This window comes from Mustela erminea, chromosome 18 (assembly GCF_009829155.1).
Source record: "Mustela erminea isolate mMusErm1 chromosome 18, mMusErm1.Pri, whole genome shotgun sequence".
Lineage (NCBI taxonomy): Eukaryota > Metazoa > Chordata > Mammalia > Carnivora > Mustelidae > Mustela > Mustela erminea.
The window spans coordinates 49,609,624-49,636,901 of NC_045631.1; the positions used below are offsets into that span (position 1 = coordinate 49,609,624).

Consider the following 27,278-nt stretch of genomic DNA (forward strand, 5'->3'; position numbering starts at 1 on the left):
AACATGCAAGATCTGGCAGCACTAAGTCATCTTCTCTCATGGTGACAGGTGGCTGGAGCTGATTGTGTAATTCTTGGATTAAGTCATAATGGAAGTCACAACAGTTTTCAAAGAATCATTGTCATTTTCTTCTGTTTATGGGGCGATTAAGTTAGTAATCAATAACAAGCAGCCAGTTTTCTTTTTAAACCCTCAGGTTTATCAACTTAAAATTGTACTTTTAAATAACCTTAAGTTTAAAAAGGAAATTATAATAAAAATTTCCAAATGTTTAATAAGAGTATTCCTCATCAAATACTAAGAATTTCTCTAATCCAGTGTCCAGACTGAAATGACCTCAAGAAGTTAGATGAAGACAACATGGTCATATGAAGACAATAAAAGAAGTAAAGCTAAGGACAGAAATCCGTGAAATTGGAAACACGATGTAGAATATCACCCAAACCACTTTGAAAAGAAGTTAGTAAATGAGACTTGTCTCTATTGTACAGATTAAAAAAGGAGAGAGAAAACTAAAGGAAAAAATTAACAGCATTAACCAAAAAGCCCCAAAGTGGCAACAGAACTCTATGCAGACAATGAGGTTTTGGGGTCATTCTTCTCATTTCTGTTACCTGGTCCTTGTACACATTTTCATCTGGGCTCCTCTCCACCGTTTTAGTTGTTTTGTTTTTTTTTTTGTTTAGTTGTTTTGCTTAAATTTGAGGTGAAATTTACATAATATGAAATTAACCATTTTAAAGTGAACAGTTGAGTGGCTTTTAGTACATTTACAATATTGTGCGACCAACATCCATATCTAGTTACAGAACATTTGCATCACCCCGCAGTAAAGCTCTGTACGCATTTAACAGCTTAATCCCTAATCTCTACCTGTTCCCAGATCCTCGCAACCACCAATCTGCTTGCCCTTTCTGGGTTTTACCTATTCTGAGTATTTCATATGAATAGAATCCTGCAACGTGTGACCTTTGTGTCTGGCTTTGTTTCCACTTACATAATATTTTCCAGATTGTTCCATGTTTTAGCATGTATTATTCCTTAATTCCTTTTCATGGCTGGATAATATTTTATTGTGTATATACCACCCTGTTTTTTGTTTTTTTGTTTTTTTATCCATTCACTGTTGATGGACATTTGGGTTTCTGTCTTTAGGCTGTTGTGAATAGTGGTACTGTGAGCATTCATTTCACAGGTAGTCCGTTCTTTTGGTTTATACCAGGAGTGGAGTTGCTGGGAAAGCTATTTGTTTTCGTACTTGGCTTTTGTTACTGGGTCTTCAAAATGATACTCTGGCAGGTGGCACACATATTTCCTTGTCAGTCTAGTTTCTGCTGCTGCGATAGCCCACAAAAAGAGAATCCCTACTGAGAATTATGTAAAGGGCTTCTAGGCATTTGCTAAGAATATTCTTTTCTTTTCTTTTTTTTTTTTTAAAGATTTTTTAAAAATTTTATTTATTTGACAGACAGAGGTCACAAGTAGGCAGAGAGGCAGTCAGAAAGGGGGAAGCAGGCTCCCTGCTGAGCAGAGAGCCCCATGCGGGGCTTGATCCCAGGACCCTGGGATCATGACCGGAGCCTAAGGCAGAGGCTTTAACCCACTGAGCCACCTAATATATACCCCAAAATATTCTTTTCTAGTGGACTAGCCTATTCCAGAAGGCAAACCACTGATTAAATTATTTTCTGATAGAATTATAACAAGGAGAGCTTGATGTTCTTAAGTCATATTTGTATCAAATTAGAGTGAGCAGTTAAGTTGGGTGGGTTGCCTTCCCTACTTTTGGATCTTTTCACCAGTATCTCCTTTGTTAGGCTTTGCAAACAAAATTTTCTTCTGCTAATTGGTGCTAAAAGTACTCTGACAGATTTTTACTCTCCATATCCATCCATGTATAATCATTGTCATTAAAAAATTGTAAATTAAGATGATCACGTTTATGCCAAGAGAGTCACAGTAGAATTGTTAGGTTTTTACACTTTTTGGCCACTGGGCATTATGGGAATGTTGTCTCCCTTTGCTATAGCAGCTCATTTATATGGTCATTTTAATATTTTATTGAATTTTTGCAATCAGAAAAATAGTGCCAAGGCTAGTGATAAGAAATCAACTCTTACAAACAAAGCATAATTGACACAAGATAGAGATCATCACCCATGTTGAAAGTGATGTTTCTTTAAGCTCAATTAATTTCATATTGGACTTAAGCCTGTTTGCTAAAAATATAAAGGAAGAAAGCAAAATTAAAAACACATCTGAACTATTGGAAAACATCACTAATGATCATTATTTCTCACAGTTACTTCTTCATGGAGACTCAGAAAATAATATCAGTAAAAAATTCGTATAAGCTAACTCTTAATAATAGATCTCTTTCTGATGGTATCCCCAACGTATACTCTGAACACAGTGTCTTATGTACCTGATACATTTATTCTTATATATGGTAAAAGTCATCCAAGAAGTTGGAAGAGTGTGAACCTAAGATGGAGGGATGGAGAGTACAAGAGGGCATGTGAGGGAACTGGAGAAAAGGAGTCCACTTGGATCAGGAATACAGGAGCCTGAGCAAGACCCCAAATCCCCCCAAAGGTGGGGACGGAAGGATGTACTTTGTTCCACAGGGGACGGCAGATGGTTAGAGAATTGGTAGTAGTGTGGTATGTGATGAAACTGACATTGGAGGAAGACTGAACTTTCCTGAATATCTCTCTGCAATAAAACTAGGTTTTGAAGAACAGAAAACGAGCTGGCGGAGAAGAGGAAACTTCCCTGCCAGAAGAAATAAAATGTTTCAAGACATGTATGTGGTAATGTGTGAACGTCCAAGCATGAGGTTAGGAGTGAAGCAAACAGACCTGATTTTCTGGAAGAAACACTTTTGTCAGACAATAATAAACAATAAATAAGCAAATGTCAAACATTTCCATCCTTAAGAAAAACACGCTTTCATTTCCTTAACTCTGTTTCCTTTATTCCTTCCTAACTTACAGTCCCTGAAGTTCGAGGTCATGAAATTTAACAAGGAATTTAAAAATTGGGGACTTTGTTAAAATTTGGATCTTCTAGTTTTTTATTACTTGATAGAACATTTATTCATTTTAGGTGTGGAATACACAAATGTCAAGGAACTTTGAAGAAACTTTTGGTAATTTGAACCATATATCTCTATTCTTAGTGAACAATGAAAACACCCCGAAGGAGGTTTGATGTGGAGTAAAGTAGGTCTGGAAATGGTCTCTATTGAAAGACCTAATGGTCTTTTGATGTCTGATTCTTTGATTTTGCTTTTGCTTTTTAAAGGGGTGCTATGTGATTATAATGAGAAACATTTCAAGTTCTTTACTGGGGAAGTTAATTGTTCCTTAGCTTGCTCTGTTACGACTAATCAGTGGTTTTGAACAGTAGCAGTGTTTGAAATTATTACTGAGGAGAGTCACCCTGTTTGGTAGAGAAAGTTCCAATTCATCATGAAAGTTTATCACACCCATAAATTGTCATCATCCCTTCTCTAGTTTTTGGCTACAATGGGAACAAACATTTATAATATATAGTTAAAGTTTCAGTGTAAAAATTTTCTAAGTAATTAATAGGAGTAGAATAGTTTGTTTTTCTTGCAACGGGTACCATGAAATTTGAAGTTGAAAATTATGGATAAATCACTAGAAGTCACCATCAAAAATTCATACTCATTTTTGTTAGGTGACTTGAAAAGTATTCAGTTTTGCACTGATGCAGACATTTGTGTCATCTTGAGAAAAGTTATCCCTACACTTTGGAAAGTGCCCACAAACTCTGAACATAATTTTCTTCTTGAAAAATAGCACTGTTGAATGTCGATGGTGGTAGGTGGGGGGGGGACCCATCTGTTCTCTTTGCTCTACTTGAGCATCTGAAACCATTTTAGATGGAGAGCAAAGTTTCCTGTTTCTTGTAAGCATTCCTTAGCCCCAGTGAGCATGCTGACGTAACCCTGCCTCGAAGAGGCACGGTGGAAGGCTTAAAGAGAGGACAGAAATATATGGTGACCTCGCTTCAGATCGAAAAGGAAGTTTCTGTTCTGTTAAGTACTTCTTTGTAGATGCGTCTTTACAGAATCCTGCACTGCTTAGAGGACACACTGCTTTACATCAGTGTCACTGTGATATAATGGTCAAGAGGCCTCTTATTGGCTGACATTTGTGACACTTTCACACAGTAAGTGTGGCTTTTAGGTTTATTAGATTCTTTCTTCAGGAATTAAATTTGCTGAACTTACTGTTTTAAGCAGTTTATATATTTAGCTTCTTGAGTTTTACTATAATCAAAATTCACTTTAGCAATGAAATGTGGTGAAATAGACTTAAGCCTGGTGGAGAGTTGATAAACGAATAGAATATAGCAATATTTTATTTAATGCATTATAGTCAAAATGATTTCGGTATATACCCTCTTTCTTTTTCTTTTTTTTTTTTTTTTTTTTTTTTTGACAGAGAGAGACACAGCGAGAGAGGGAACACAAACAGGGGGAGTGGGAGAGGGAGAAACAGGCTTCCCACAGAGCAGGAAGCCTGATGCGGGGCTCGATCCCAGGACGCTGAGATCATGACCTGAGCCGAAGGCAGAGGCTTAACCCACTGAGCCACCCAGGTGCCCCCACAGTATATATCCTCTTAGTTCATCACCAAAAGAATCTTTAGTGGTTGTTTGTGATTATCTGCATTTTAAAGGGAGAAACTGAGGTTCAAAGAGATTAAGTGATTTAACCAGTGTGGTGCTGTTCGTATGTGACTGAGCTGGGACTTAATTCTAGGCCTTCTGATTCCTAATTCAGTCCTCTTTTTCGGATAGCATGCAGTCTTTCACTTTATGTGTCACTCAGTAGATCTCCTTTTGTGCCTTTTAAATGACTTGATCCCAGGGACTCATTGATGGCCGCAAATACCATGTATATGTCATGGCTTATTCTTCCCCGGAGTCTCAAATGGGAGAATGTGCCCCGCCCACAGCTTCTGATGGCAACTCACCATGTTCTCTGCATAAGACCTCTCTCCTCCTCTGCCATGTACATGGGGTCCAGAGTGGACACCTGATCTGAAGGTAGCAAACTTATTTTACTCAGATAACAAAGAGCTTAATGTGACACAGCTAGTAAGTGGAGGTGCAAGGTTTCGAAATTGTATGTGTTTGACTCTAGAGCCCTTAGTCCCAACCATTGTGCTATAGGCACTGCTCCTCCTTCCTGATCTTGGGAATTTGGAACTGGAAAACCTAGAGACTGAATCAGGGCAGAAGCTGGAAACACAGAAGATGAAGATTGGCTGGGCAGCCACAATGGGCTGTAATGCAAACTCAAGTTCTGAGTAGAAATGTTGAGGCCAAGGAAAAAATGGAGCAGATGCACAGAGAGAGGCCGAGAAGCTATAGGAAGTGCAGCCTGTGTGTACAAAAGCTTTGTCTCCTCCAGCTCCATCTCAAGAGGGACTCTTCACCAATAGCTCCCATCTTTACAGTGACAGCCATTTTATTCAGGTAGTGTGAATTAGAGGGTATATTAAAAATTTATTAAATAGTTATATTTATTTTTAAAAATAGATTTAATGTGGCCTATATAATGTTGTTATACACTATATTTATTTATTTATTTAAAGATTTTATTTATTTATTTGACAGACGGAGATCACAAGTAGGCAGAGAGGCAGGCAGAGAGAGAGAGGAAGAAGCAGGCTCCCTGCTGAGCAGAGAGCCCAATGCAGGGCTTGATCCCAGGACCCCGAGATCATGAGGTAGAGGCTTTAACCCACTGAGCTGTCCAGGTGCTCCAAAACTATATTTATTTTTAAAAAGACATTTATTTAGCTAACTGGATAAAAACATTTATTACTTCGATAAGGTTTAATTGAAATTTTTCTTAATTTGTCACTTTATTTTGTAGAAGTCTCACAAAGATTTGAGGGTTGTTTTTTTTTCAGGCTTTATTTCTTGTGTATTTTTCACATATGAATATAGTTTTCCTTGCTACATTAAAAACTTACCTTTGGGGGGCACCTGAGTGGCACGGTTGGTTAAGCATCCGAGTTTTGGTTTCAGCTCTTGTCATGATCTCAGGGTCAGGGTTGTGAGATGGAGCCCTACTTTGGGCTCCAAGCCAAGCATGAAGTTAGCTTGTAATTCCCCTCCCTCTCCCCTCCTGTTCATGCTCTCTCTCTCTCTCTCGCTCGCTCTCTCTCACTGAAATAAATAAGTAAATCTTTTTTTTTAATGCTTAAATTCTGGAGTAATTAAAAAGAGATGACTTATTGTAGAACAAATAAAAGTGAACTTAAATGTCCTCACTGTCAGAACTACCACAAATTCTTACTAACAAAGCCTGAATTAGGAATGCCATGCTTCTATAGATTTCCTTAGGAATTTTAAGGAAGATTATTTATGAGACTAAAATTGTGATTCTGTTTTATTAGGAACAGCTAGGGTCTATTCAGTAGAAATAAATTCTTAATGGAAACTTGTAAAAAACCTGAAAAATTTGTGACATTTTTTATTTGGAAGAGATTGGAAGCCCCTAAGTAACACCTCCTTTTCCTCTCAAATTTATAATTAATTTGAAAAAATAGAAGAATCAGGTAGCTAGGGCTGTGGTTTAGGTGAGTGGCGGCCAACGTGCGGCTTGGGAATCCTCCCTTGTAGAATTAATGTACTCTGGTCTGGTCACAGCCCGAGCAGCCAGCAAGAGTCTGTGTACAGCAGGGGATATTCCCGGAGAGAGGAAGGCGCTGGACGGTGCCTTCATGATTGTTTCTCTCAACGCCCCCTACTCGTTAGTGGGTGTGGGAGAGAGCCAGACCAAGATGGACAGAAGTTCTCTTCTTGTTGAAGGAGCTCATGTCTTTTGAGACTTTTTTTCTGTTGGCATTTCATTTTAGAATCGTACCCCCCCATCCTCATTAGTTTTATTCTTTATTTTTTGAGTAAAGGAATATTAACGTGATTTCAGAAATGAGACCTGCACGACAAGGTGTATTCAGAGGAACGGAGTCCCACCTCTGCTGCTTCTGTCCTTTCTCCTCCCGCCCAGCCCCGGTTGGTGGGTGACCTCATGTCAGTCTTTGACATCTTTTCTGTGTTTGTTTTTGCACAGATGAGCAGTTTATATATATTTCCTTATACTTTGCTTTATCCATTTGTTATAAATTAGAGGGCATTCATACATTGTGTGGACAAACCACAATTTATGCAACAGCTGTCCTACCTGCGGGCATTCAGTTGGTTCAGTTTTTGTAATTACAGTTGATGCTATAACGAATAACCTACTAGGATGTGTATTTTTGTATTATCTGATCAAAAGATTAACATATATGTAGTTGTGTTTTATATTGCTAAATTTATGTATATATATATATATGTATATATATATATATATATATGTATATAAAATTTCTACTGGCTACATATTAGAATGATTTTTAACCTCCCAAACAATATATTTTTTAGCTTTTTTGTCTGATAGATGATAGGTGATAAATAGTATCTGAATATAGTTTTAACTTGCAGTTCTCTTACAATAAGTGAAGATAAATATATTTTAATATATTTCAGGGCTATTTTAATAGCTTTATTGAATTATAGTTGAAATATAATACATTTCACACAAAGTATAGTTTCACATTCTGACATACCCTATACACTTGTGAAACAACCAACACAAAATCTGTCTATGTGAGCATTAGTTATTCCCAAAAGATTCCTTATGCTGCTATGAAATCTCTACTGCCCACTTTTCTCTGACTTCTCCTTATGCAGGCACTAATCTCATTTCTGTCACTATACTTTAATCTCTAGAATTTTAAACAAATGGAAGCATATGCAATATGTACTTTTTGGTCTTTCTTCTTTCCCTTGGCATAATGATTTTGAGGTGTTTTACTGAATATCAATAGTTCATTCCTTTTTATTTTTGAGTATTATTCCATTCTATGGATATACCATATTTTGTTGACCCATATATCTGTTGATGGACATTTAGGCTGTTTTCAGTTTGGGGCTATTATAGATAAGGCTTCTATAAACATTGGTTTTTGTGTGGACATTTTCTTTTTGTTATTTTGAATAAAAACCCGAGAGTCAAATGTCTGGATCAAGTGGGAGGTGTATGTTTAACTCTTTAAGAAGCTGCCAAACTGTTGTCCAGAGTGGTTTGTACTATTTTACATTCCCTCCGGCAGTATGTGAAAGTTCTTCTTCCTCCCCATCCTTGCCAACACTTGATATGGTCAGTGTTGCTATTTTCACAATTCCAACAGGCTTGTCCAAGCACTTCATTGTGGCTTTAATTTGCATTTCCCTAGTGACCAATGTTGAAAAACTCACCGTGTCCTTTTTTTGCCATAAGTATATCTACTTTGGCAACTGTCTGTTCAAATCTTTAGCCTCTTTTTTATTTTTAAACTGTGTTGGTTGTTTTCTTAGTATTGAGTCTTGAAAATCCTTTGTCTTTATTGGATACAAGTCCTTTAATAGATACATGATTTGCCCATGTTTTTCTCCCAGTGTGTGGCTTTCCTTGTCATTCTTTTAATGGTTTATTTCAAGGAAGTGGTGTTTTTAATTTTGTTGAAATCCAGGGTATTTATTTGTTCTTTTACAGATGGTGCTTTTGGGATCACATCTAAGAAGTCTTTTCCTAATCCCAGATCACAAAGGTTTTCTTCTGGAAGCTTATAGTTCCAGGTTTTACATTTGGGATTGTGATCCATTTTTTTAAGTTAATTTTGTATGTGCTGGGAAATATGGATTAAATTTCTCTTTTCTCTTTCTTTCATAATATGCCTTCTTGTCCTTTTAATATGTATAGACTCTGCTGTGCAGAACCTCTCTCATTTGTAATGTTGATTTTTATTGTCTTTCTTTCCCAATCAGTCTGGCTGGAGGATTATCAATTTTATTGGTCATTTTGGGATTAGGTAATCTAATCATCATTGTTTTTTTTTTAAGATTTTACTTATTTATTTGACAGAGAGATAGCACAAGTAGGCAGAGTGGCAGGCAGAGGGAAAGGGAGAAGCAGGCTCCCTGCTGAGCAGAGAGCCTGATGTGGGACTCGATCCCAGGACCCTGGGATCATGACCTGAGCTGAAGGCAGCCTCTTAACCAACTGAGCCACCCAGGTGCCCCAGGTAATCTAATCATTATTAAATGTATTATTAGATCATCTAATACTGAATTGTTCTTGCCTTCATGAAGATGTCACCTCATTGTCTTCTTGCTTGCCTTGTATCTGCCAGGAATCTGCTGCTCTCCTTACTTTTGTTCCTCTGGAACATGTCTTTTTTTCCAGCTGTTTTCAAGATTCTTTTTTTGGGGGGGGGGCAAATCAATTATGTTGTGCCTTCATGTAGTTTTATTTGTCTTATGCTTGGAGTTCTTGGCGTTCTTGGATCTGTAGATTTATAATTTTAATTAAATTTGGAAAGCTTTTGGCCATGATTTCTTCTAATATTTTTCTGTCCCCCATCTCTCTTTTCCTTTAAGGGTAACTCTAAATATATGAATATTAGATTGCTGACAGTTGTCACCAATGCTTTGTTTTTTATTATTCTGTTTTTCGTTCTGTGCTTTGTTTTGGTTAGTTTTCACTGCTAAGTCTTCAAGTTCATGAACCTTTTCTTCAGCAGTGCCTGTAATCCTATCCATTATGCTTTTCATTTCATACAATGTAGTTTTTCTACAAAGCTATGAAAGTTCTGTCTCTAGAATTTCAGTATGACAGGGTACTTCTCAGCCTTATCACAGGTCCATGTTCCCTGCATTGCCATCTTGGCCCCTATTCTCTTCCCTGATTTAGCTGTTTTGCAGCTCCTCTGTTATCCTTTGTGCTGAAATACCCTACCCTGCAGGGTACGGTAAGAGGATCCAGTCCTCTTCACCGTTCAGTTAAGTTTCATTTTTCCATTAAAAAATTATTTTCTGTTGAAGTATAATCAACATACAAATTCAGTTAACTTTAACATCACTTTATTTCATCCTAATTCCTGGTTAAGGTTTTTTACCCTCTTGCATAAACCTTAATACTCTGTATTTCTTTTTTGGTCATTGAATGGAATTTTCATTGTTTTGTATTAATTCAGTGTCTTTTTCTCTTTGCTAGACTGAAAGCTCCCTTAGCACAGGAACTGGGTGTGGTTGGTTCACTGGTGTTATTTTAACATCTAGCAAGTTGCCTGGCACATAATGGGAGCTTACGACATTAATGGTAAATGAATTAATAAATACTACATAGTAGCAGATTAACAGTGACTGAACTTATTGCTAATCACATATAAGATAACCACTGGAGCCTTTGGAAAAGTGTAGTATGAGGTAGGGAGAAATGGTGAGTGAAACATGGGTGATTTTTGTTTATAAATAAAGATTGATTTCTTAAAACTAACATAAATCCAGCTAATACACTTTTTTATACACTTTTTGATAAGAGTGTGTGCTTTTTATAATCAGCAAAAATGGTTGCATATTTTATTATATCTGAAACAAAACCTTTTATTTAGAAATTTCTTACCTCTACCATGTTCATCTTTCCCTTGAAATAAATAAGAATCTTCTGATGGAGATTTGCTCTTCTCATGGAAAGTATGATGGCAAGGAGGAAAATAAAAGGTATTTTACAAATATCAAATAAAAATATGTATTTAACAAATACATACCCATTTTAATACACAGTTAGAAAACATATATATGTATATGTTACACCTCTTCAACATTCTTTGTGACGATCCTACCAAATGACCTGCCCTTTATGAAGCTTTTCTGTTTTACCCTAGGCATAATGAATTTCTCCAGTTCTTATTTGTTCATATTATTATGTTCATATTATTGTGTAGCTTTTATCATACTGAAAGTGGTATAGAGTTTGTCTTCTTTTCTATATTGAATGCAGGGACAGTGTGTTGATCATTTTTGTATTTTCAACACCAAACACAGATTCTGGCATACAATAGGTGTTAAGTAAATACTTGATAAATATTTTAGCTTTCAAATGTACTGAAAGTGGTTTGATATGCAAATATGTTATGTGAGGATAAATTATAATAAGTAAGCACCTACTTGTAAGTTCAACCAATTAACATCAGTGATTTAGTTATGTATATTATATATACGCATGTGTGTGTATATATATATACACACACACACACACATATACAGGTTTAAAGAAGTAGCATGGTGTAGTAGAATGACTTTGGACTTTGGGCTGCTTTAATTTCTCATTCTGCCATTGATTCTGTAAATACTTGGGCAAATCACTTAACTCGTCTAAACTTCCTTATTTTCACTGGTGGAAAAAAGTAAGTGATAACTTTCTTATCGGTTTAAAAATGAAATGAAATAGTTCACGAACTACCGCAAACCAATGAGCATAGTGAACATTCAATAAATGTTCCCTCTGTTTCATCATTTGTGAAGACATTAAAAATTATGCTTGCACCATGAATGTTATCGTTTGTAGCAGCTTCATCCATTGGAAGTACTGAAAAGTATCTATTACGACTTTTTAATTATTTCACATAATTTAGAAATCATTTCTGATAAGCAAAAAAACTCCCAATGATAAGTATTACATTTATGTTTGGTAAATAAAGAGAAAATTTTCCTATTTAAAATTTGATCTACTTGTGCATAGTGATGAATGTAAGTGAGAATATTTTCCACCTACTTTGAAATGTTGAACTGCCCAGGGACAAGGCATGGATGATGTTTTGAAGGAAATAAATATTTCAGCTTCATGTTTCAGCCTTTCTTCTATATTCCTTTGATCTGGCTTTGGTTTACTTATTATTCTGCTTGAATGACTTCACATTGCCTTTTTTCCTCTCCTGAGTAACAGGAAGTGGTCCTGTACCTATTTCAATGTATTTAGGCTTTGTCGTTTTATAGGATGAACGTGCCTCTCATTATTTACTGATAAACGACTGCCTGTAAAGTAAGCTGTATTGGTGGATATGTATGTAGCTTTGCATGTATGATGAATAATTTATATATGGAACTTTTAATCAGTACTTTCTTAAATATAAGGAACATAAAAGAAAACATTAAATTAGGGATTTTTTTGAAGTCTAAGATTTTAAAGGAATTTTTCTTCACTATCCACTGTAGCTATTTATGTTTAAGAATCATTTTCTCAAGGTTTTCTTATTTTACCATGAAGATTTCAATTGCTCTTCTGTTTGCTAGGATAGAGGTCTTTTCATTTTTTTAATAGGCCTATATTATAGGGAGAAGTTAGTTTAGCACAAAATTAATACAGAAAACTTTAAACTGTATAAACATGTCATCACATTTACCTACATTATTTTATACTTCACACACAAATCTTCTGATCACCTGGGCTGTTTTTTAAAATTAATTAATTTATTTTCAGCATAACAGTATTCATTATTTTTTCACCACACCCAGTGCTCCATGCAATCTGTGCCCTCTATAATACCCACCACCTGGTACCCCAACCTCCCACCCCCCGCCACTTCAAACCCCTCAGATTGTTTTTCAGAGTCCATAGTCTCTTATTTACCCCAAAGATACAGATGTTGTGAAAAGAAGGGCCATCTGTACCCCAATGTTTATAGCAGCAATGGCCACGGTCTCCAAACTATGGAAAGAACCAAGATGCCCTTCAACGGACGAATGGATAAGGAAAATGTGGTCCATATACACTATGGAGTATTATGCCTCCATCAGAAAGGATGAATACCCCAACTTTTGTAGCAACATGGATGGGACTCGAAGAGATTATGCTGAATGAAATAAGTCAAGCAGAGAGAGTCAATTATCATATGGTTTCACTTATTTGTGGAGCATAACAAATAGCATGGATGACATGGGGAGTTAGAGAGGAGAAGGGGGTTGGGGTAAATTGGAAGGGGAGGTGAATCATCTGGGCTGGTTTCTTATACAGATTCTCACTGACTCTTTCCATTTGTCATGGTTTCATGGCACTTAGAGTATATATTATATATAATATTACAGTACTACTTGATTTTTTTTCTTGTGTTTTCCCCCATAATCAGACTATAGTTTCTCCAAGATTGGATCCATTTTTATACTTCTTCTAGGTCTTTTGCAGGTATCTGACTGAGTAAGTCTCAAAATTTGCTGCCAGGACCCTTGCCTCAGCTCCTAGAACACAGCCACCTTGCTGAAAATGTAGTGTAGGAGATTGATGCCAGGATTAGTTCTTTTGAGTCATGATCATGAATTTATGTATCTTCTAGCTGAAATCCTTATGTTTTCAGGGGATTTTTGGATAGCTGAAGGAGATTCCTCATTCTTCTTCATAGGTAACATGCTTCAAAACCAATAATGGTTCTTCAAGATTGGAGTCTGGCTCTGGGGGCACAGCCTGCTGGGAAAGCCTAAGTCATTGACAATACAAGGTCCTTGTCAGAAGAGAGTTAATTGCATTTCTTCATATCGTACCATGCCCTTTTGGAGTGTTTCCCTTGGTATCAAGAGAAGAGTCTTTAGCTGGTTTAGCACTGGAACATTATAGTTTCATTGAGTCTTATTGTGTGTTTGCCCATGATTCTATCAATGCTGCCCTATTTGAGCCAGATTGATGGTGGGAACTGCTGGCTTTCTTTCTTCTCCGTTTACTGTTGCTGTACATAAGCCCTTTTGCCCCTGAGGGCCTTTTAAGAAGGTTGTTCTGATTTACTATAATAGGATGGAGATTCCTACAGTAGAGATCTCTTTCCTATAGATCCATCTTCTTCATTGACTGGATGGAATGAAATTTCTCTGAACCCTCACCTTCTGTTTTTCAAGACCCTGTGTTTAAACCTCTGTTACAATATTTGGAACTTATATATTTTTTCCTTTACCTGGTGGCATCTTGGTTTGTCACATAGCTTGTTCCTTAGTGAAAGTTAATGATTAACACGTCATATGTCTTAACCAATTTTTGATGAATGACTTAATAAGAGGTTGGATGACTCTGTTGTAAACTCAAAATATTATGTTCTTTTAGGAGGAAGAAGAATGTAAAACAATCTGCTCAACTTTGCTGTGGACATTTTAAACATCAATTTGTTATCCTTAGAAATATATTTTATTTGTTTTTAGGCTTCAGTGATTATATGATTATCTTCTACACAGCCTACTCTGTGATTCAGGAAAGCACTTTGTCCTTGTGTATTTTGTGTATCATCCTTATGCAGGGGTCATGCTCATCTTCTCTGTATTGTTCCAGTTCTAGTATATCCACTGTCAAAGTGAGCACTATCCTTGTGTTTTTTTGGCTCATATATTTTTTCAGATTTTATTTTATTTTTTTGTGATCTCTACACCCAACATAGGGCTCAAACTCACAACCCTGAAATCAAGAGTCACATCCTCTATCTACTGACTAGGCCATCAAGGTGCCCCTGTCCTTGTGTGTTTTGAATTGGACACCCAAACTGGGTTTCAAAATTGTGATACATGTCTTTAATATGAGGAGTACAGAAATGTTTGGCAGCATCATTTCCTTGTAGGGCCTTAAAACTTCTCCATACAAACTCACTTTAGCTGTGCATTGGCATTCTTCTTGGGTCTTTCATAATCCCTGGGGTGCCCTGGAGTTTTCAACAGCACCTCGTTCCTCATTATCCATTGTACACTTCTTTTCTATGCCAGCTTCTAGTCTTAGGAATTTCCTTTTGAAAAACAAAACTTTCCTTGGTCACTTCTTCCTTTTGCAAGCCTTAGCAGTCATTCACTGATCTCCAGAAATTTTAGTTCCTAAGCATACTGATTCCCTGCACTTAACCACACTGAGAATTTGCATGTTTGGGCAGATGCAACTTGGTTAAGGGGAAAATCAAAACAAACTGGACAGTCTTTGGACAGTTTTACCCTGGGTCCTATCTCATTCAGGTTTGCCACTATTCAATGTAAATATGCTCTTTGCGAAGAAATAATTTGACTTTTTAGTGGTTGTTTTTTTTGTTTTTTTTAAACATGGTGACATTACCCAGAAGGAGTTAAATAACAGAGCAAAGATGAAAACTTTAAATATTCAAAGACTATAGCAAATTTAACCTATGGATTTTTTTTTTTTTTGCCTGATTTAACTTTTAAATTTGTTGAATTCCCTACTTATTTTTTTGTTCACAGCATTATTAAGGTAGTTATAAATATTTTATATATATATACATATAAACATATATATAATATATATATAAATAATATATATAATTATATATATAAATAATACCTCAGAGATCCCTTGGTGTGTTCCAAGGTTTGAATATATACTAGTTTTATTAGGTGTTATTGTTTCCTTTTACTGCTATACCACAAACATAGTCTCTTAAGATAATTCAATGTATTATTTTACAGTTTGGAAGATTAGAAGTCCAGAATAAAACTTAGGGCTGAGATCAACGTTTGTTAGGACTGGTTTTTGCTGGGAGATTTTAGGGAAGAATCTGTTCCTTGCCTTTTCCGTCTTCTGGAGCCTGTCTTCCTTCCTTGGTTTAGGAGCCTGAATCACATTGTCTTTTCTTTGCCGCTGCTTCTCTCATACTGCCTTGTCTCTCCTTTGACCTTGGTCTTATAAGGACCTTGTGATTACATTTCAGGCCTATTGTCTCCTGTTTTTAATCTCTTAAGGAACTTCCATACTCTTCCATGGTGGCTGTACCAATTTACATTCCTATGCACAGGGCACAAGGGTTCTCTTTCCACTACATCTTAGCTAATACTTGTTATCTCTTGTCTTTTTTATTATGGCCATTCTAACAGGTTCAAAACAATATCTCATTGTGGTTTTCATTTTCATTTCCCTGAGGGGGGGTGATGTTGAGCACTTTTTCATTTATCTGTTGGCTATTTGAATATCTTATTTGGAAAATTGTCTATTCTGTTCTTCTGCCCATTTTTGATAGGATTATTTGGGCTTTTTTTTTTTCCTCTTGAGTTATATTGACTTCTTTATATGTATACTTTGGACATTAACCCATAACAGACATGGGTTTTGAAATATTTTCTCTTATTCTTTGGCTGCCTTTTCATTTTCTTGATTTTTTTTTTTCCTGTACAGAAGATGTAGTCTCATTTGTTTATTTTTGTTTTTGTTGCTTATGCTTTTGGTGTCATATTCATGAAGTCATTTCTAAAACCAATGTCAAGGAGCTTTTTTTTTTTTTTTTAAAGATTTTATTTATTTATTTGGCATTCAAAGATCACAAGTAAGCAGAGAGGCAGGCAGAGAGAGGAGGAAAGCAGGCTCCCTGCTGAGCAGAGAGCCTGATGCGGGGCTCCATCCCAGGACCCTGGGACCATGACCCGAGCTGGAAGGCAGAGGCTTTAACCCACTGAGCCACCCAGACATCCCAAGGAGCTTTTATCCTGTTTTCTTATAGGAGTTTTATAGATTCAGGCCTAACAATTAAGTCTTGAATCCTTTTGAGTTAATTTTTGTGAGTGTGAGATAGAGGCCCAGTTTTGTTCTTTTGCATATGAATATCCATTTTCCCCAACACCATATATTGAAGAAACTGTCACTTCCCCATTGAATAGTCTTGGCTTTTTTGTCAAATATTAGCTGACTACTTATGTGCGGATTTGTTTCTGGGCTTTCAATTTGTTCTATTGGTGTTGTTTTTGTTTTTTTTAAATAGGAGTACCATACTGTTTTGTTTACTGTAGTGGAATTTCTGGGAAGTGTCCTGCAGTACTGGGGGAACCGGATGTCTACCTTAGACTCTCCTTTTTCTACTGGAGAAAGCAGGGTGGCTCTGTTGGTACAGTGTAATGCTAGCCTGGGTTGAGTGGATGGTGATGCAGAGTGCAGCCACTCCTCTTACCTCTCTTATGTGACCCATCTCAGTCTCTGTGGCCCATGGGGGTGCTTCATTCTTATCCTTGGGTCTGGGATTTTCATGATGGTGTCATGGCTATGGATAGTTGCTAGTTGGTCTTTTGGTGACGGGCACTGAAGTTGGGACTGATTGATGTCACCATCTTGATGACATTACTTCAAATGGGCTCTTTGATGTAGTGCATTTGAAGTGAAGACTTCTGTGTTCCAGAGATGAGCAGAAGTTTGATCTAGAGCTAAATATCAGAGTCCCAAAACAGAAAGCAGACTATACCTTATCAACCCATGTGTAGCAGGCTGATCGGTAGCCCCCTACCCACCGTAGATATGTTCATGTCCGAATCCTCAGAACTAGTGAATGTTTTTATTTAACAAAAGGATCTCTGCAGAAGTAACTGAGTTAAAGATCTTGAGATGAGGAGATTGTCCAGGTGGGTCCTAAAGCCAACCATGAGCATCTTTATAAGAGAGACACTGGAGAAGGGACGTAGAGGAGAAGGTGATGTGAAGATGGATCAGAGAGAAGTACAGTGTTTGTAAGCCAAGGATGCCAACAATCGCCAGAAGTTGCAAGTGCCAGGAAATGGATTCTCCCCTAGAGCCTCCAGAGGAAGTACAGTGCTGCTGACTCCATGATTATACACTTTTGGCCTCCAGAATGAAGAAGGAATAAATTCCTATTGTTTTAGACTACTTAGTGTGCAGTGATTTGTTATAGCCAAGGGAAACTGCTACACCAGGCTACTTTCATGTATTGTTCTGTGGACTTCAATACTGAATTAGCTCTCTCTGTCCTACATTGTGTCCATAATGCTGATAATCTCAATAATCACTCTTTCATTCTGTGCAACAATTTTTTAGCTACCCCCATTCTCTTATTCATATATGATCTCTTCCTACACTTGATATTTTTGGATGTCATTCATTTTGCCTTTCAGAGTTTGCCTTTTTAAGACTTAACTACTTCTCTTCCTTTCATATCTGAATTCACTCTCTTCTGTCACTTTCCAAAGGTCATTTGATAAACTAAAGGAATGAATCATGGCATTAGTCCAACTAGATAATTACAGAACATGCCTTCTTCGACACTGAATAATCTATGTATGTTAAGTACAATTACCATGCAGAGTATACTCTCAACTAATTATAGTTTACAGTTTTGTCCCTTACTCGTTTTTACTTCCTCTTTAAAATTTTCCATCAGGAGAGTGTCTGGGTAGCTCAGTCAGTTGAACAATCCACCTTTGGCTCAGGTCATGATCCCAGGGTCCTGGGATGGAGTCCTGCATCAGGCTCCTTGCTCAATGGTGAGCCTGCTTCTCCCTCTGCCTGCTGCTCCCCCTGCTTGTGCTCTCTCTCTCTCTGACAAACAAATAAACAAAAAAAAAATCTTTTAAAAATTAAAATGAAGTAAAATGTTCCATTAGACATATATACCTAGGGGCACTTGGGTGGTTCAGTAGGTTAAGGGTCTGACTTTAGCTCAGGTCATGATCCCAGGTCCTGGGATTGAGGCCCATATCAGGCTCCACACTCGGTGGTGAGTCTGCTTATCTCTCTCCCTCTGCCCTTCCCCCAACTCTTTCTCTCTTTCAAATAAATAAATAAAATCTTTAAAAAAAGGAGAGAGAAATGTATACCTAGTTGGGAAAATACATAGAGAAGCTCAGAACTGTGAAGAGGTGTGCAAGCATGAATGGCATCATCATCATCATTATCACCAGTGTCATCGTCGTCGTCATCGTCATAGTTGTCGTCGTCAGTTTAGGATTATCTGCGTCTTCTCTCTCCAGGTCAAAAACACCTACAAGGCACATACTGTAGGAACAAACAATTCCTGGTGGTGGAGCCGTTATAATAATTTATAAGCATTTATGGCTTTGAATTCTCTTAAGAAGTTGGATGGTAATTGCTCTTTTAGGTTATTCCCCATTACCAGTATCCTAACCCTTGAAAATCAAACACCCAGAAACTAAATACCTAAGTCTTCTTTCACTCTGTGGAATTTGATAAAGAATCATACTTTCTGGCCTACTTGTTCTCAATCAGGCATGATTTTACCCCCTCCAGGGCGTATTTAGCATGTCTGGAGACATTTGGGGATTGTCAGAGTTGGGGATAGGACATTGTCACTGGGATCTAGTGAGAAGAGGCCAGGGATGCTGCTAACCATATCGCAATGCGTAGAACAGGTCCCCATGATAAAGAAATAATCTGATCAGAAATGTCAATAGTGCTGAGGTTGAGAAATTTGCAACATTCCATGGTTTAGCTCTGGGTCTATCTAGATGATATAATATGAATTTATGAAACAAATATTGAATTACTCTATACATGTAGTATGTTCAACATATGGTTTATAAATATGAGGAAGACATGGTTGTGTCCCCACATCCTGCATTCCCCTAGCCTCAAAGAGATTTCATTATCCTAGAACAGATAAATACATAAATTAACAACTGTAATGGTACATATAAATGCTGTGACTGTAACCAGACTGGGTAGAAGACAGCTGGATTTCTAGACTGGCCACAGGGTCCATTCACCTCCCAGGTGACACTGGAAGAGACCAAGTGGAAGTGGAGTGGGAGATTGTTGGGGGCCTGGAGACCCTGTGCCTGAAGCTGCCTGCCACGGTGACTGCTACCCTGCAGCGCAACGAAACCCACTATGCCACTATGCCCAATCTCATGAAAGCCAAGAAGATTGAGGGCATCAAACCAGGAGACCTGAGTGTGGACCTGACCTCCAAGCTCTCCATGATTAGTGTGGAGGGCCCACCCCTGCATACAGCTGGCATCAAGGTGGAGACTACAGATGCCCTGGTGGTCAAGCTGAAGGAGACTGGGGACTGGGTGGACTTGACCCCCTTGCCTGAAACCCAGCAATAAAACCATGACCCTCCCAGAAAAAAAATGCTATAGTAGCAGTATATAGAAAGTGTGGACAGGACAAAAGAAGTAGCTAACAAGTCTATCCAAAGAGTTGGCATTTGAACCCCCTAAAGAATGAATAGTAATCTGCCAGTCAAAACAACAAAGAAGTGGGGAGGGTTCCAGTTTATACTATGGCCAAGTAAGCTCCTATCAGACTAATCCTCCCACAAGTGGAAGCTCCGTGCAAAATGTAAAATAGAGCTACCTGATGGCCCAGGAGAATGAATAAACACAAAGAAAGAGTGTTTGGGAATACATACTTGTAAGAAGGAAAAGTGAATTTCCCACTTTTATATTATTTATTCATCCGCATTTGGTGCCATATGGTACAGTTAGAATTTAGGTATATACCTGTGAATTTAGTGCTTAAAGAACCAGATGAACGAATGAAGCAACCACTGGTAAACTAAGATGGTGAAATACCCAGGAAATAAGTGAACATGTGAGACGGGAAGCCCAAATTCTTTGTATAATCTCGGTCCATGTTTCTTACTGATTCTGAAACATGCATAGTTGGACAGGATTCTAAGCAGCCCAGGTAAGATTAAAAGAGCAGAATTTATATATGAACTTTTGTCACCTACAGAGGAGACAGAATTTATAGGTTTTGTTTTTGTTTCTGTTTTCGGGTTTTTTTTTTTTTTTTTTTTTTTTTTGTAGGTAAGCTACATTTATTGGTTCATAAATATGTCCAAAATATATTTAAAAATATAGTTACAAAACTATAATGATGTCAAGAATTTATTGTTTGAGTTCAGCCAAGTTACCTGCATGCTGAAAACAAACAATTGAAATTAATTATATTAATACTATGAATACTCTTAATATTATTTGGAGGAAAATAACAGAATCCACACTCTCTAATGTCTCATTCATAAAGATACAAGCCAAAATTACTCGACATAAGAAATAGGTAACCTATTTATTCTTAAGAAAATAATCAGCAGAGACCACTTCAGGATGAATTAGATGCTAGGTTTAGTAGATAAAAAATTTAAAGTAGCTATTAGAGTTGGCTCAAAGATATTAAGAAAAATTGGTAACAAGTGAGAAATCAGGAAATCTCAACAGAAAAACTGAAAAAATACAACATTTGAGATTTAAAGTGTGAGCTGATTATAACAACAGGGTGAAGAATAAGAAGACTCAATGAACATGAAGATAAATCAATAGAAATCAGCCAATTTGAAGACAAAGAGAAAAATATACTAAAAAATGAGCTGCAGGAACTCGTAGGACAATCACAATGTATAAATCATAGTTGAGTCACGGAAGCAGAGGGAAGAGAATAATAGAGGCAAAATATTTTAATAAATAATAGCCAGAATCTTCCAGTTTTGTGAAAGGGATAATTATTTGGATTCAAGAAGCTTAAAAAAAGTACACACAAGGTAAATGCAAAACAGAACAAAACAAAACAAACACTTGTTCCTGTCTGTCTTTTGAGTACAGCCATATGAGAGGTTGTATAATGATATCTCATTGTGGTTTTAAATTGCAATTTTTGAATCACTACTGTTATTGAGTGACCTTTCATTTGCGTATGGCCAACTGTGTATCTTCTTTGGAGAAACATCTATCCAGATTCTTCACCTTTTTTTAAATTGTGTTCTGTATTTTTTTTTTCACTATTGATTGGTAAGTGTTGTTTATGTATTCTTGATATAGGTCTCTTTTCACATATATGACTGGCAAGTACTTTCTCCTCTTCTGTGGATTTTCTTTTTCATTTTTGATGATATCCCTAGGAGCACAAGAGTTTTAAATTTGCTGAAGCTGTTTATCTATATTTTACTTTTTTGTTTATACTTCTGGTGTTATATCTAAGAAGGCTTGGCTTAGCTCAATGTCACCCAAATTTACTCCTGTTTTCTTCTAAGAGCTTTGCATTTTTAGCTCTTAAATTTAAGTCTGTGGTTTATATTGAGTTACTTTGTGTGAATTGTGTAAAGAAGGAATCCAGCTTTATTGTTTTTGATAAATGGACATCCGGTTGTCCCAGCACCATTTGTTGTACAGACTGTTCTTTCTCCATCAAATTGTCTTGGCTCCCTTGCCGAAAATTCACTGATCATCAATGTAAGGGTTTATTTCTGGAATCTTAATTCTATTCCATTGATTTATATGTCTTTTCTTATGCCAGTAGCATGCTGTTTTGATTAATCTAGCTTTGTAATAAGTTTTGAAATCAGGAAATGAGAGTTCTCCAACTTTGTTCATCTGAGATTGTTTTGCCAATTCTGTGTACCTTGCATTTCCTTCTGAATTTCAGGGCTCACTTGTCAATTTCTGCAAAATCCCACCTGGGATTTTGACTGGGATTGTGTTGAGTCTGTAGATCAATTGAGGAGTATTGTCATCTTTCCAATATGGAGAGGAATACTACTTTCCTTTTTACTCAGCATTTCTTTCTGACCCTTGAAGTATCAAAAGTTTCATTGTTCACAGTGTTTATCATTTTTTAATAAGAATTTAGCAGTGACAATGAATTCTGGAACATTGAAAAAAAATTTTTTAAAAATTAAATTAAAAAAAAAGAGTGAATTTAGCAGAGACCCCTAGTCTTAGCAGTCATGTGAAGAAGAGGCCAAAAAAGTTCCTTCATTTATCATGCATAGTAAAAGGTATTATTATTAGTGCCTTTTTTCTTATTTTTTTTTATTATTAGTGCCTTTTAAGTCAATTTTATGTTTTTGACTAACTCAGTCTTATCTCCTTGAGTACCAATGAGCAGCCATGAACATAGATGATAGAGCTGCTCCCAAGTCTTGTTTTCCAGCCCAGCTGGAAAGAGAATGGAGACCTCTCTAGCTGTTTTTTAGACACGTTTGAAGTTTTTTTGTTTTGTTTTGTTTTTCTTGGAGTTTCCAGTGGAGATGCCACGCTGGCAGCAAATGAAGTATCTTGTAATATGAAACCTTATAAATAGATGTTGGATCACTGCCATCATTATCAAAAGTTCTGGTACAGAAATGTGCAAAGGGAAGATTTTCAAATTAAGGTTGGCCTGTACATACAAATGTTAGCTTGTAAAGCTCAAGAAATACTAAATTGTAGTCTATTAGTCTCCTACATTTTATTGCCTTTTTGGAATAATCATGTACTTCAGAACATCCTTTAATCTGAGCTGGCTTGTGGTTGTATAAGAATGCAGCTTCTTTCTTCTTTATGCTTTATGTTCTCAGACGAGGAAAATTTACTGCATTTTATAAATAAATCAGAACTGAAAAGCAAATTTTCTTCCCACCTTTTTATCTTCATGGAGGCCCTGCTTTAAGGCATTTGAATGATGCAGTTATACTTGGCCCCACAACTAGTTCCACTGGAAGAAACAATCTTCAAAGTCTTTTTTTTTGCTTCTTAGAGGGTGTACTCTGGAATCATGGTACAAGGAATTCTGTTCTTAGCAGCAGACCTTTCTCTTTTTCAGATGCTGAACGTTTGCACTTCTACTTCATTACTTTGATAGAAATTAAGATGGATCCCTCATTAAGATGAATATCATCCCTTTATTTAAATTAACACATATTTTATTTATATTAAGAGAGAAGCTTCCTAAATATCAGTGGAGCTCAATGTGTTTGTCATGTTGAACTGGACCGAACAGTGATTAACATTGAGTGAGACCTTTTTTGAAATTTAGCTTTACTACTAGCAGGTGTGGTAGGACTGGAACCACCTGGGAGATTTCCTCAACTCCCCATGCTTGCTGTTTAATATGCAACAATGTTTTCTATTTGTAAGTCATGATAGAGGTTATCAACTAAATGCAATGTGCATTACCTACGCAAGGTTTTAACAATATCTTAAATATGGTCATAATGTATACCTGATTTTAGGTAAAGTTTATGACTCTGATTTATGTGGCTATAAGTTAGTTAAAAAGTCAATGACTAAATTTGGTAGGTAGGAATGAAATGACACAGAGAAAATATTTTCCCTATTAAATTGAAAGTGTTTATATTAACTATATAGCTCAGGTGACTACTAGGGCAAAAAAAAAAAAATGAAAAACAACTGACTTTTAGCATTCATAAAACAGAGTGGATATCTCAGCCACTGGGTCATATGTCTTATAAAATGTGTTGGCAAAATTTTCTTTTGCCTAAGCAATGGTACATAATTTTTAAATTATATGATAACTACATTTTTAAAGTTTTCAGATAGTGTCGAATGTACTTTTCTTTTCTGTTTATAGACAGACTGACCAAGCAAAGTAAACCTTCGAAAAATTGTATTCCTGATAGGAAATAGTCCTTTCAAGTGCTTTCAGGAGGCCTGCAAAAATGAAGGAGTAACAGAGGAAGAAGTGGTCACTGTGGTCCCTGGGTAGCATGGCAGGAGCCCTCATGGCGCCTAACCCTAATCCCCTACAAGGGGACATTATTCACCAACCACAGTAGCCCTTTCCTCCAAGCCTGGTCTCAGAATCCTTTTCACAGAGAGTTCTCGGCAGCACCATACCGTCATCTGGGTCTTTCGCACCAGAGAAAATGTCCGTTAAACATTTGTAAGAAAATGTTTACAGCAAATACCCATCGAATTTGTCAACCTAGGTCTAGGACATGGTACCCAGTATCCCACACATGACTCTATGCTGTTCTCATTTGTTTTAGTATTCAAATATTTATTTTTAATAAGTATTTGAATATTTAAACAAAACATTCAGTGTTTGTATCTGGGAAACCCTAGTCAAGCCTTCCTCCTCCTTGGGCAGAGTGATAGAAGAATGAAAATGGTCTGGGCCAAATTCGAATTCCCTGTTGCCATCAAAGCGCTCAGTCGTTTGTGTGGTGATGTCTCTTGAATCGGTCTTCAGCGTAACATCCAGTTACTAATCACTGTTGTCTACTAGCTAATATTAACATCATATGACAAAGAAACGAAACATTAAGGCCTTAGAATTCGGCAACCGCTTAACATTAAAGACATCTTATTTTAGCAACGTGGAAGAAAAATGAGCAGCAAGGTATTCAGGTTCCTGTTGAATAGGCAACTGAAGTAAACCACTTAAAGAAAAGGTGTTTTTTTTTTTTTTTAACATTTTATTTATTTGACAGACAGAGATCACAAAGTAGGCAGAGAGGCAGGCAGAGAGAGAGGAGGAATACTCTCTGCTGAGAAGAGAGTCTGATGCAGGGCTCGATGCCAGCATCCTGGGATCACGACCTGAACCACCCAGGCGCCCCTTAAAGAAAAGCTTTTAAAAAAAGTTCCAGAAGCCTGCACCACATTGCTGTAAAAGGCAGTAACAGGAGCTGAATCTGGCGTTGCAGCACCATCTAGAATGGCTTCCCTTTCCTGGAGGGCCCCCCCCCCAACTTTGGGGTGGAGTGTAGAACCCTTAGCTCATTAAAATGGTGGCTCCGCCCATGAAACAGACGTGTAGAACGGGGTTTCCACAGAAGAGCTGCTTTGTTTAGCGCAGGGATGTATTGATTGGGTCATCTTCAAATAGAAGGATCTGTGGTGGGTACAAAGATGTTGACACAAATGGTTTGTCATGAAAAATAAAGGGAAGGTGGATTTGGAGTAAGTTCATACTGTGGAGTACGCTGAGAGCTCCTTGCTTCCAGATCCAACCCAAAGGGGGGAAACTCTAAGTGCTCATTGCCCCATTTCTTTACCAAGAGCCAGGAGAAACCTGCTGAAGAGGAAACTAGGGGACACGCTTTCTTATTTTTGCATTCAATCTTTGAGAAAGTTCTCAGTGTTTTGGAGAAAGTTTGGTATTATGGTATTTCATATCACATATGTATTCTTATTAGAAAGCTTAGAAATTGTTAAGTGTCTTAGAGGGGTTTTTAAACTCAAATATGAGTAATTCCAAAAAACTCAAATTACTTTTTGCCTACCTCTTAAGATAGTAGCATCATTATTTGGGAAATATCCACCACCACCACCACCCCTGCCCCCACCAACTCCCCGTCATGATGTTTCTCTAAAATTTTATTTGTGTGCATTAAATCACCCCATCTTCCAGCATTCTTTGGTATGATATTCATCAGATAATGTTTTCTATGTGTGTAAACTTTTGCCTTTAGGGAAGGCAAGCCAAGTTACTCTTACCTATGATGTGTCAGTCTGTTCTCAATGCTGTAAAAAAATACCACTGACTGGGTAGTTCATAAGCAACAGAACTTCATTTCTCATAGTTCTGGAGGGTACGAAGTCCAGGATCAAGGCATCAGCGTGGTTGTGTTCTGATGAAGACCTTCTTCTTGGTTCATAGCCGGTGACTTCTCACTGTGTCCTCACATGGTGGGTGGGGCATGGAAACTCTCTGGAACCCCTTTTATTTTATTTTAAAATTTTTAAAGATTTTTTTTTTTTTATTTGACAGAGATCACAAGTAGGCAGAGAGGCAGGCAGAGAGAGAGAGGGAGAAGCAGGCTCCCTGCTGAGCAGAGAGCCTGATGTGGAGCTCGATCCCAGGATATTGGGATCATGACCTGAGCCAAAGGCAGAGGCTTTAACCCACTGAGCCAACCAGGCACCCTGGAACCTCTTTTAGAAGAGCACTAATCTCACTTCAGGGGGTCACATTCAGACCATAGAGTATGGCATCTGGAAAATCAGGAAAGCAGCAGAGCCTAGTAGCCAACAGCATGAGCTCTAGGATCAGACTGCTAGGACTAGGCCTGATTAAATTTATTACTAAATATATTGCCTTGGAACCATTCTCTAAGCTCCAGTTCCCTGCTCTGTAAAACTGGGGCATAATAATACCCTATGTAAGTTTGCTGTGAGAGTAAAGGAGAGAAGATGTATAAAATTATTTTGCACACTGCCCAGCATGTAGGCAGAACTCAGTATTAGCCATGGTTGACTTCCATGCATTTGTAACATCAAGCCTGTATTTTTTCCTTCTATCAGTACATAAAGATTTCTCTTCTGTTGAACCCTTTTGACCATATAACTTGAGTTCAAGATGTAAAGAAATGAGACGGGTATCAGTAGGCAAGTTTACTAGAAGGCAGTGGAACAGTCTCAGGCCGTCAGTCTGCTCTGTTGCCTCTGTCACCCTGCAGGTCAACTGCTGCTAGACATGTCTATTAGACATATTTCTAATGGTATGTTGTTTTGTTTTGTTTTACTTGAGATATAATTTACATGCTATAAAATTTATCCTTTTTTAAAAATACACATTTCAGCAGATTTTAGTATATTCACAAAGATGTGCAGCCATCCCCACTATGTAATTCCAGAACATTTTCATCACTGGAAAGGTCACTCTATACGCATTAGCAATCACTTCCCATCCCCCCTGATGCCCCCCCACCTCAGCCCCTTGCTACCCCTGATCTACTTCCCATCTCTAAGCAATTATCTATTCTCGGCATTTCACATAAATGGAATCATAGAGTATGTTGCCTCTTGTATCTGGCTTCTTTCGCTTAGCATGGTGTGTTTGAGGCTCCCCATGCTGGAGCATGTGTCACAACTTCAGTGTTTTTGAAGGCTGAATAATACTCCATTGTACAACTGTACTATATTGTCTTATTTATCCA

The 27,278-nt window shown here is 37.3% G+C and overlaps 1 protein-coding gene and 1 non-coding gene across 2 annotated transcripts in view; one reads left to right on the top strand and one right to left on the bottom strand.

Annotated features, from left to right (window-relative positions):
* The window catches only part of CEP112 (centrosomal protein 112), a 406,137-nt gene that overhangs the window by 134,088 nt on the left and 244,771 nt on the right, over positions 1 to 27,278 (top strand). The window contains exon 19 of the mRNA XM_032319493.1: positions 19,328 to 19,686. Within this exon, the coding sequence (XP_032175384.1) occupies positions 19,328 to 19,686 (359 nt within the window). The remainder of the gene's footprint in view (positions 1 to 19,327; positions 19,687 to 27,278) is intronic.
* LOC116578568 lies at positions 14,142 to 14,244 on the bottom strand. The gene has a single exon (XR_004280940.1). It is a non-coding gene; the product is annotated as a U6 spliceosomal RNA (small nuclear RNA).